Raw genomic sequence first — 12,684 nt, 5'->3', positions numbered from 1 at the left:
CGACGGCCAAAACACCGACACACCAGAATCTCGACACGCCAGAATCCCGACAGGCCAAAATCCCGACATGCAACAATCCTCGCATAAGTAAAAATTCCGACTTTTGTTTAATACTTTTAATACAAAATATTTTGTTTAGTAACAAAAAATAAAAAACAGATGGCCATAAACAAAAAACAAGAAATAAATGTAATTATATGTTAAAAAGAAACTTATCAAACCTGTCGGGATTGTGGCTGTTGGGATTTTGGCTGTCGGGATTTTGGGGTAGACCCATAAAACCTAAATACTTGTACTTATCTGTTCCTCTGATTTGTTTACCTTCGTCTATTTCCAGTTGTTTTATTTCTGTATTCCCCGTTGTTAGGTTTATTTCCATTCCATTCTTTGTATATTCCTGTTCCAGTTTCCTCATCATAAAACTGAGGTCATCTTGGTCTTGTGCGATCATTATTTGGTCGTCAGCAAAACTTAGGGTATATAGATATTCATTCCTTACTGGTATACCCATTCCTATGTACTAATACTATTCCTAATACTCCATGTAATGTTTACTATTGTTTTTAATTATCTGCTCAACAAATAATTCTGTGACAAGGTTATGATGAATGAGTATGACCCGAATGCATATAGTCTCGTTGTGCCCCAATACATATTGCGTATTGTCCCCAATACATACGTAGGTAGGTGGTTTTTAGGTTTTTTTATACACTGTGTCTGCGTAACTTGGAACCATATGGGAAACTTTTTTAATATCAATTTTACGAAAAAAAGTTATTCTTCATAAAGTGCCCTGCATAGTCTAAAATGTAAGATGCAATCATCAGATATTAAATTTTATCAATAATATACGAGGTATGTCCAAAAATATGAATTTCACTCAAGAGTAAAGTGCCTTTATATTTCACAATATCAAAAATTGTTATTAAGAAAAGTTGTTTTTAATTAAAAATTATGTTATAATATGCATTTACACTCTTCTAATTAAAAAAAAATGAAAATGTTTCTCAAATTACGGATACGCAACGTCATTTTTATTTAAGATAACTCCTTTATTATTAATTTTGCGAAAAAAAGTTTTTCTTTATAAAAATGTCTGAATAGTCAAAAAACTAAGATGCAATCATAATATATCAATTTTTTTCAATTTTATACGAGGTATGTCAAACCATATGAATTTCGCTCAAGAGTAAAATACCTTTATAGTCACAATATTTCAACTAGAAGGATGCAATTGCATATTGAAAACATAGTTTTTAATTCTGAACAAATTTTTAAAATAACAAATTTCAATACATATTGTGAAAAATAAAGGTACTTTACTCTTCAGCTAAATTCATATTTTTTGACATACCTCGTATAAAATTGACAAAATTTAATGTCTTAATTTTATCTTAGTTGTCAGACTATGCAAAACGTTTTATAAAGAATAACTTTTTTTCGTAAAATTAATAATAACGGAGCTATCATAAATAAAAATGATGTTGGGTGTCCGTGATTTGAGGAAAATTTTCAAAAAAATTTTTTCAATTAGAAGAGTATAAATGCAGATTATAACATATTTTTTAATTACAAACAAATTTTCTCAATGAAAATGTTCGATATTGTGAAATATAAAGGCACTTTACTCTTGAGTGAAATTCATATTTTTGGACATACCTCGTATATTATTGATAAAATTTGATATCTGATGATTGTATCTTAGATTTTAGACTATGCAGAGCACTTTATGAAGAATAACTTTTTTTCGTAAAATTGATATTAAAAAAGTTTCCCATATGGTTCCAAGTTACGCAGACACACTGTATATACTCTGTTAACTTATTTATCACTGCACTTCCTCGATAATTATAACCTTCGTATCTATCACTACTTGTCTTGAACATAAGCGCTAACTTTCTTCCATTCTTCTAAGTTTACATAGGGAAGGCCAAGAAAGAAATAGAGAGATGTAGTGATTGAAGATGTCAGAGAGATGGGAGATGTCGGAGATATGGGAATACTAGATTGGAAGCTGACAGCTAACAACAGAAAACGTTGGCAATTACTTATTCATCCAGCAATAAGCCTAAAAGACCTGTTAACACTATACATACATAAGAAAACTATTATCAAAAAATAAAAAAGAACGGATTTTTGAACTTCCTGTCATAATAAATTTCAATTTGTCAATTGTCTACCTTTATTTTGTATTTTAAAGATAAAAGATACCATTTTCATCTTTTATGAAACATCGTTCGATAATCTCTTTTGTTCATTGATGTTATAAACTGTAATTACACAAAAAAAGTAAATTCCGAACGATATCCACTTGTTTTCCTTTTATATCTCTCGACTGTGATTGTTTTTAACGAATAAACCGGTGTTTTTCTCTATCGGCAATTTTATAGAAAGAACAGAACAACCAGCGATACTGCCATTATCTATTATTTTATTTATTGTTTTCAGGAAATGATCGTTCCAACAACACCTTTACCGGCAATGGCGGCCACTCCGAGGATAGAACTGGATAATAAATATACCTATAATCTTACCAAGGTAAGGAAAACGATGATTCCTGTAATTTTAGTTTTATTCCACGGTAGTACTACGATCAAATTATACTCGAGTCTATGATTAAAAAGTGATACTTATTTTATAGTATATTCAGTATGGAGAACGGTAAGGGTTTTATACCGATCGAAGACAATTGTTTGGAGGAGGAGCGGAGCGACGACTCCAATTATTGTCTGAGATCGGTTACCCTTAACGTTCGACATGCTTATAACGTTTTTTGCACGATTGATACCATTATAAATTATAAAATTAAACATTTTCGTCATATTGACTAGTTTCATTCATTTTATCAAGATAGATACTTTGGTTGTTAGGTAGTAACTAGGGTGCATAACAACAATGGAGAATTGAGTTTTTATTTAGTTGTCAATAATTTTAAGTACAATTTTGATTATTATAAATTAAAATATGAGCGAAAGTGAATTTGAAGAAATTTAACGGGCTTGGGAAGAAGGGTGTTCCGCAATTATTCCCGAAAAATTCAAAATCCGCTATCAAAATACCTACCAAAGTTTTAAAAAATGGTGCGAAGGCAAGAATTTAAGAATCGAAGAAAAGACTCTATTGGCATATTTCGTTCAAAGACATATGCAGTTGAAAGCTCCTGGAAGCCTCTGGGCAGAATATTCAATGATTAAATCCACCGTTTTTCTTTATGATGGAATTGATATTTCCAAGTTTTCAACTTTGATCGCGTATTTGAAAAGAAAAAATGTTGGCTATAGGCCTAAGAAGTTTCAATATTAATAAATAATTTGTTAGTTTTCTTTATTCTTTCAAAAAATAAATTAAAATTAAGAGATTTTTTAACTCGACGGTAAGTGAATTACTTACCGTCGAGTTGGAGTACTTACCGTCGAGTTGGATTACTTACCGTCGAGTTGCTAGTAAATGTCACCTACTGACGTAAAATCTGTCACGGTAAACAGTCAAAAATGATCAATCGTGCAAAAAATAATTTTTTTAAACTAATTAGTTTAGGAGTGAAGGAATTTAGTAATATGTAGAAACAGAGATAACATAATGTCTCTATTTAAGAAAGAAATTTCTAAAACTGCAAAGAAAGCCTTATGGATGCCTATAAAATATTCACAATCAAACTTCTATGGAATCATCTTTTATTTCTTATTATTTCAGGCGAATTTAAGAAAAACAACATACGAAGTCAAACAGTATTTATTTTAAAGCAATTTAATGACTTCAATTTGCGTCTGCATACTCCTAATCAAATTGTCAACATTTAGTTGTGGTAAATTGTCCAATTCTTCCAGAGCAGCTTGTACTAGCTGATTAGTATTTCGTGGACTATCCCGGTGAGCTCTAATTATTCCTTTAAGCATTTTCCACAAATTATGTATAGGTTAAGGTCAGGTGAGCAAGCAGGCCATTCCAGAACAATGATATTCTGTCTATGTTATGTTAAAGTTGGTTGAATGGAAATTAAAGTCGTTTTCTCACCCATCATAATGCCTACCTAGAGATGCATCAAGTCAAACGAGTTTGATTTTATTCAACAAACTTGACTTGACTTGAAAATCAAACTTTTTTTGTAAAAAAGTTTGACTTGACTTGATTTCGTTATCTTTAGGTTTGACTTGAAATCAAACTTCTTCAAACAGTTTGAAGTTTGAATATCATATTGGCAACGTATTTATTTCCAATTCTAATTGAGAGCGTACGGATTTTGTTGTGACTTATTTGGATAGGTCTGAATCTGTATTCTGCTACTCCGCAAATTAGTTTGTAGTTCATATTTAGACGTCCATATTTGGCTTGTTTATTACGTTCGTTTTGAAGTGTGTGGCTTTGGGAGATAATATCTGAATTTGGATATTTTTCGGTTCAGAATAAGTACCAGAACAAATTAAAGAAGAAGAAGAAGAAGAAGAAGAAGAAGAATAAGAAGACAAATTGAGTCTGATATTGAAGGTATTTTCACTGCAAAAATTAAGAGAAACAATCTGTAGTCGAAGCAGTATTAATTAAGAAAAATAAATATACTGATTTATTTGATGTTGTGGCAGGTGATTTAAAAACAATGAAAATTGCAAAGTGCATACATACTTCTATTATGTAAAAATAAAGAACAGCGTTATAAAATCACAAACAGTGAACTAATTCTTTAAAAGGACAGTGTTATGCATAACTCGACCAAGCGCCATTTCTTTACAATCGAGATACAATAACAGCGGATTCTGGTGACACATAGCTAAAACTATCTTGGACAAATCTCTGTTATTGTCACGTTAACGGTTACTAAGAAAAACAAAAATAAACCAAGTGACATTCTGTCTATTAAGGGTTTTTAGTTTTGCATAACAAAGACTATATTCATAACTGCCATTCTTAACTGCCATATATCCATAACTGCCAATCATAACAGTTTCGCAATTGTAGACTAAGCGCCGACTTTGGTCTGTTTATGCTAAACTAAGCGTTTGGCCAGAATAACAGTTTTGTCCCTATTAATGTACACATACACATTAATTTTGAAGTTTCCGTCAAAAAACGATGGAATTTTTTTAAAGTGAAAATGTTGTGTTTATTTATAATTACATTGAAAAATACAAATAATCTATATAAAATCTTTATATTATGTCTAACGTGCTATGTACTAAGAATATAGTATAAGTCATAAAATGGACCTTTCGGGATTCTTCTATATTTTGAATTTTGAATGTTTATTAATAATTTCTGTACTAAGAGTATAAATCAATAGCCTGTTTTTCATGTATAGATATTGATTTTATTCCAACAGTACAACTTTTAATTTCAAAAGTCTGCTTTGTAAGGTGCAGGTCAACTTATACTGTTAGTACTACTGCTTTCACTTACGCAGCTTGACTTTAGTACACACCACATGTTACGAGATTCTGGGGTATTTGTATTGAAAAAATGTAGATAATCCAAATTTGACCATAAAATTTCAAGAAATTAACATGCTTTAAAAGGGGTTGGTACGAAAACAGATTTTTGAAGTTCTTTGTTTTTTTCCTTTTTAACTTTCCTAAACCTTTTTTTATGACTTTCGTTCTGTCGTTGAAGACGGTGCCGGTGTTTATTGTTATCGGTTATAAAAGCAGAAAATTATAAAAATATGTAGCTAGATCCCATTTAAACCAAAAACTGTTCATTTAGTATTTTTTTATTTAATTTTGTTGTGCGTGCTTAAAATAGTTTACTGTGAAAGTGTTAGTGTTCTATTGTACATGATTTTTAAAAATGAGTAGAGGAAAACAAATACTAAAATTATTGGAACTAAAGGATGATTTATATGGCACTCAATGTATTATTAAATTTCTTATCTTAATTGGCAACTGACATGTCTACCTCAACAAAAAAGTATATAAAAAAATAAAAAAAAATAAAATACAGGATCCTTTGTAAAAGGTATATTTAAAAGACCCTAATAATGGTTACATCACAAAACAAAACGTTTTCGGATTACCCAGTAATCCATCATCAGTGTTAAGCCAATAACATGCATGCGTGAGCCACCAAAAAGTTATGGGTAAAAACCCTTTAAAAGGTATAGTTGACACTCAATTTTCAATATGTGAGGTTCATCCCTCTCATATCACATCCACGTGGGTTAGAGTCCTGTGTTGCCCTGGGTAATATTCAGGAATATTTGCAACATCCAACTATTTTAAACATATAATATAAGATCTTATACCTTTTAAAGGGTTTTTACCCATAACTTTTTGGTGGCTCACGCATGCATGTTATTGGCTTAACACTGATGATGGATTACTTTTTAATCCTAAAACGTTTTGTTTTGTGATGTAACCCTTATTAGAGTCTTTTAAATATACCTTTTACGAAGGATCCTGTATTTTTTGTGATTTATGGTATTATACAACCAGCTACAGGAATTTTATTTTCCTCGTGGATTGTTAAAAAAGTATATCTACGAAATAAATTATTTTTAAAACTCTTTCAAACTAGTTTGACAAACAGTTTGAATTTTCAAACCTGTGCGATTGACCAGTTTGACTTGACTTGAATTATTTGTTAGAAGGATTGACTTGAGTTTGACTTGAAATTAAGTCAAACTCAAGTCAAGTTCAAACATTCAAGTCAAACTTGTGCAACTCTATGCCTACCAAACACGTCATGTTCTGGAGAGATCTGTGAACAGGTCTGGCAGTTTCCGTTCTTGAATGTCTTCCTCGCCCTCTAAGAACACGAATTCGGCTGTCACGTGACAATTCCGGATTTATTTTTTTCTTTCTTTTCTTCAGTTACTGAAACTTGGAAACCTGTAACTTTCTTTTCCTGTATAGACCTTAGGTACAATTTTAATTGAAACACTTACACCCCTAGCTTCCAACGGCTGCTTTTGGAGCTGCATTTTGGGTGAGAAATCGTTGAATCTGTTACAAAAGAGAATAGAAAAACAACGAGAAATTAATAGAGAAACGCATACTTGCTTCATGCCGAACAAGTTTGCATACTCGTCATTGCATATGCGCCATGGTAGAACATATCGCATCGCAGCGAGCATAGCCTTAATTCTTGCCAAATCCTTATCCTTTAACTTCCACCACTTTACTTTCCGGTGCTCTACCTGCTTTCCTTTATCTCTATATCTGTTACAGTTCAAGTTCATTCTCAGAATTGACTATTCCTAGTTCGAGTCAACTCCAACTAAAACGAGCAAAAAGAGTTGATTTGAAAAATACATATAAATCAACTTTTACTAGTTGAAGTAGACTCGTCCCTAACGGGTCTCGGTGAATTCGTAACTATTTTAATCCCCCATCCTAATTACAGGCCAACTCGTAACTCTGGCGCGCAGGTAATTCTTCGATAACCCACTAACTACCGGTGAATTAGTAACTTTCATTTTTAAGTAATGTTGATAATTTAATACCGGTATTCCAGGTATGTACTTGTAAAAATTACTCTCTTTGAAGGTGGTGTAAAAGGTGTTCATCATTTATGTATGTATTGTCTCTTGGAAGAGTTACTAGAGAAAATCCAAATAAATTTTGTGAAAATGACTGAAATTCTTGTAACAGATAACAGATTTCGTAATGAGTGCACGTGGGTGTAAGTTATTGGTGGTAAATAATTTTAAATTTCAATTAAAGGTAGTGCTAAAAAGTGGAAACATTTATGGTACTGTTCTGCATCTGGTTGCAAGGCAACCTGTTATACCGACGGAATCATACGGCCTGCTATCATACGGCCCCTATTGTCATTTAAAAAAAATCATCGATTGCGTCATCACGCCCAGATGGATGACGTCAATGCAACCTGTTATACCGACGGAATCATACGGCCTGCTATCATACGGCCCCTATTGTCATTTAAAAAAAATCATCGATTGCGTCATCACGCCCAGATGGATGACGTCAATAGTATGATATGTATACCAAAAAATTAGAATTTAAAAATAAAAATCGACCTATTTCGGGATTTATCTCCAGAGACGCCCATTCTCGAGAAAAAAATGAATTTATTCCAACTCAAACGTCCTCACTGTATTTGTTTATAAGCCAAAAAATTGTTTATACCTTTAAAACAGAGCTGAGGCCGCTTAGATAATCCGATTTTAATTCTGTAAAGTGTATTAGATAGGTAGAGAGCCTCTTTATATGTGAAAAAAATTAGCAGACTTCTAAATGGTCTACTTTCTGTTCAGAAAGTTATTAAAAAATTTGAACTTTTTAAAAAAAATTAGATTAAAAAATTATTATGCAAAATCTATCAGGTTGATTTTAATGAAATTTGGTGGACGATTTAAGTATGTTATAAGGATTTTCTATGCGACTTACGAAGGTTCTAAGTGCAACCAAAGTTGTTGAAAAACACTGAATATAAAGAGGCTTATTTTGCCCCCTTATTTTGTATTTATTGCTATTTTGCAGAAAGGGTAATAATTTAAGACATTTTTAACTAGTCGTATATCATAAAAAATTCAATTATCTTTATTTTAATTCCGTACGACCTTGCTCCAAAATGAATCGATTTAAAGTTATAAGCAAAGAATATAGAAAAAAATTAATGTTTTTCCAAATTTTTAAATATTTTAATTTTTTTATTAATGTTCCGGGTATATTTGAGGAGCATAAGTCAATTATTATTATTGAAGTTGTCACCTAACTTTATCTGCAAAAATACGAATGCCACCTCGCACATCCACAAATAGACGTTTTTTTACAGATCCGCACTGGTCTATGACATATAATATTGTGTCAATCAAGAGATTTCAATTTTTGTTATTTTTTTATAGGTACATATAATACACAACATGTTTTTAAGGAAACCAAGAACCATTCGCTTACATAATAATATGCTATATGCCCCATGTTGGCTTAATCCGTTACTGTTTAAATTTATTTCTTACGTTTTAACCTAACAACTACCTGGGGTATAAAGTTACGAATTGGCCGGTATACATTTTGATTTAAAAAAGTTTGTCATTAAAAGTTACGAGTTGGCGCGTGTCCATCCTAACCCTTGTTAGTAAAAGTAGATCGCGGGAAAAATAGAATCAACTCTTACTAGTTTGAGCTGACTATTCCTGAATCCATTTAGTAAATGTAGATTATACGATTATAATCTCACGTGCTTTTTGATGAGTGTGCCTCTCTTTGTTTTGACCGTTTCAATTACTTATCACGATTTGAACATATCCAGTAATATTTAATTTCTAGAATCAGTTGTTTGTGTGAATCAACTCTTACTAAATGGCATAGCATTGGGAAGAGTATACTTTTTCTAGTTGGAGTCTACTTTTACTAGTAAATGTTGAACAAAAATCTTCATTTTATATTTATAATCAACTTTTACTAAAACTAATCGTTTGAGTTGACTCGAAGGAATAGCACCAGGAATATTCAACTTCAACTGGATAATCAAATATGTACCACTATCACCGGTCGATGTTGACTAGCCGGACCGAAAGTATATTTTATTAATTCCCTACTTACAATAAAATTTCGTCGGACTACTATCAATATCTTACTTTTGCAGAAAGCTCATTCTAGAAATCAATTCGATCGGCCTTGTAACCCACATCACATAATCGTCTAGTTAGTTATTCAAAACCTGTTTGCACCTCACACTGTTTTATTTTTAATAGAAATAATAGTTGGTAATTAAACATCAATATTTATTAACTCATTCCGTGCAACAGTAAATTATACAAAACACTAGAATCCCACTGTGCACCCGGAAAATCCTATAGCAAAAAACAAACAAAACATCAAGTTTCTTCTTAAGAGGATCGGTACGTATTTTCGGCTGCAATGCTGTTCAAATGGGGATTCATTTTTTTCGAATCCTGAGAAAACTAATAAGTATTTTTGAAAAATGTAAACGCAGAATGAAAGATCACGTTATTAGCGAGGGCCGAAAGTCCCTGAGAACTTCTTAGTCTGGGCTGATTATCGGAGAATAGGCCATTTTTGGGAAAAGTTATTTACCAGCAATTTTATTGCTGAAATCGAATCTTATAATTGTATATATTAATAATATAGATATGCAAAGTCCGCAGATAGTGTGCTACTTTTTTTATAAACAAAATGGCGACCGAAAATCGTGTTTTTTCAATTTTTGCTCTATAACTCCAAAGATTTTAACTTTAGACCAAAAACACCCAAATAAAAATTCACCGCAATTTAATTCTGCATAGAGACGTGTTTTTTCCGATTTACTTCGACGAAAACTTTCCCCGGAAAAAGCGGGTTTTTCCAACAAAATCTTTAATTTTCAACTAAACTTTTAGATAAGTAGTTGTTAATCAATAATTAAATAACTTGGTAACGTAAAAGCCCTTTCCGTATATATTATAATTCCAGAAGCCGATGGAAATTGAATGAACAGTTTAGCAACAATTGAAATGTTAATTAAAAATTTACGGTCGCTATAATAACGACAATAATTATGATGCATAAGAATAACTATGATTTTTTTATAAAAAGACACTATACCTAGCTAATGTACTTTACATAATTGAAATTGGACTATTTAAGAGGCCTCAGGAATATTTTAAAATTATAAACAATTTTTTGGCTTATAAACAAATAGAATATCTCGGGAAATATTAAACTAAATTAAATTATGAAAACGGTATTCGAAAGACAGCAGCAGGACGCTTCTTTTAAAAGAAAAAATGTTTAATTATGATGAGTGGTTCCTCAGATACAACCGGTTAAAGTTGACCGGAATTTACGGCAAAGATATAAACAATAGGATCATAATTTTCAAACCATCACCTTTTTATTTTTGTCCTTTTTCTCCACACCAATTTTCATATCTTTAAAATCCTCATAACATATATTATTATAATAAAAACTATCGATAATACGTGTGAAAATTGCCAAAAATAGCAAAATTCCAATCAAAAATTAGGTTGGAGAAAATGTAACCCTCAAAGTTCAAAATCGGTATACGTTAACAAAATGCATTTTTTCGGCTTCCCATGGAGCAATTTCCTTCATTCTTTTTTTGTTCCCTAATAACTCGAGTAGAGCCATCGAACTAACGCATTATTAAATGTCAAACTTGCTTTTGTTTTGTTATAATAGATTAATTTATTTATTATAACACAATATTTTAATTTGTTTAAATAAAAATTGTTTAAATAATTATACAGCTTTCAAATGAGAATAATTATGTTTTTAACTTTAAAAGGTACACTTGTAGTAAGTTTGTCTAAAAAAAAGCCTACAACTGGAAAAAATATGTAATTGTCTGTTCTTATAAATAAATTAATCTATTATAACAAAACAAAAGCAAGTTTGACATTTAATAATGCGCTAGTTCGATGGCTCTACTCGAGTTATTAGGGAACAAAAAAAGAATGAAGGAAATTGCTCCAGGGGAAGCCGAGAAAATGCATTTTGTTAACGTATACCGATTTTGAACTTTGAGGGTTACATTTTCTCCAACATAATTTTTGATTGGAATTTTGCTGTTTTTGGCAATTTTCACACGTATTATCGATAGTTTTTATTATAATAATATATGTTTTGAGGATTTTAAAGATATGAAAATTGGTGTGGAGAAAGAGGACAAAAATAAAAAGGTGATGGTTTGAAAATTATGATCCTATTGTTTATATCTTTGCCGTAAATTCCGGTCAACTTTAACCGGTTGTATCTCAGGAACCACTAGTCATAATTAAACGTTTTTTCTTTTAAAAGAAGCGTCCTGCCGCTGTCTTTCGAATACCGTTTTCACAATTTAACTTAGTTTAATATTTCCCGAGATATTCTATTTGTTTATAAACCAAAAAATTGTTTATAATTTTAAAATATTCCTGAGGCCGCTTAAATAGTCCAATTTCAATTCTGTAAAGTACATTAGATAGGTATAGTGTCTTTTTATGAAAAAATCATAGTTATTCTTATGCATCATAATTATTGTCGTTATTATAGCGACCGTAAATTTTTAATTAACATTTTAATTGTTGCTAAACTGTTCATTCAATTTCCATAGACTTCTGGAATTATAATATATACGGAAAGTGCTTTTACGTTATTTATTAGTGCCAAGTTATTTAATTATTAATTAACAACTACTTATCTAAAAGTTTAGTTGAAAATTAAAGAATTTGTTGGAAAAACCCGCTTTTTCCGGGGAAAGTTTTCGTCGAAGTAAATCGGAAAAAACACGTCTCTATGCAGAATTAAATTGCGGTGAATTTTTATTTGGGTGTTTTTGGTCTAAAGTTAAAATCTTTGGAGTTATAGAGCAAAAATCGAAAAAACACGATTTTCGGGCGCCATTTTGTTTATAAAAAAAGTAGCACACTATCTGCGGACTTTGCATATCTATATTATTAATACATACAATAATAAGATTCGATTCCAGCAATAAAATTGCTGGTAAATAACTTTTCCTGGTATTTTGCTAATTAGCCCAGAGTATTCTATAATGTTATAAAGTTAGGGGTTGTAACTAAGGGATGATTATTTAGGGGATGATTTTTTTGTACGCCATATTAAAGTGTATTACAAGTAGAATATATCATCTTTTGTCCCATTCGAAAATCTTTATTCGTTTAAGAGATATAGCGTGGGTAAATTAGTCTGGGACACCCTGTATACTTACCGATTTTCATTTTTCTAAATTGAAGCGTTCTGGAGGTAGTTAAGAAAAACTAATTACAAG

General features: G+C 31.2%; 1 protein-coding gene across 6 annotated transcripts in view; it reads left to right on the top strand.

The window, feature by feature from the left end:
• LOC114349504 (AF4/FMR2 family member lilli) overlaps nucleotides 1–12,684 on the top strand; it is a 692,430-nt gene that overhangs the window by 481,613 nt on the left and 198,133 nt on the right. For all 6 annotated transcript variants that reach the window (XM_050647824.1, XM_028299898.2, XM_028299899.2 and 3 more), the window contains one exon: nucleotides 2,449–2,538. In XM_050647824.1, coding sequence (XP_050503781.1) covers nucleotides 2,449–2,538 — 90 coding nt within the window. The remainder of the gene's footprint in view (nucleotides 1–2,448; nucleotides 2,539–12,684) is intronic.

This window comes from Diabrotica virgifera, chromosome 3, assembly GCF_917563875.1.
Source record: "Diabrotica virgifera virgifera chromosome 3, PGI_DIABVI_V3a".
Lineage (NCBI taxonomy): Eukaryota > Metazoa > Arthropoda > Insecta > Coleoptera > Chrysomelidae > Diabrotica > Diabrotica virgifera.
The sequence above is the reverse complement of the archived record's forward strand: the minus strand, read 5'-3'. Positions and strand labels throughout refer to the sequence as shown.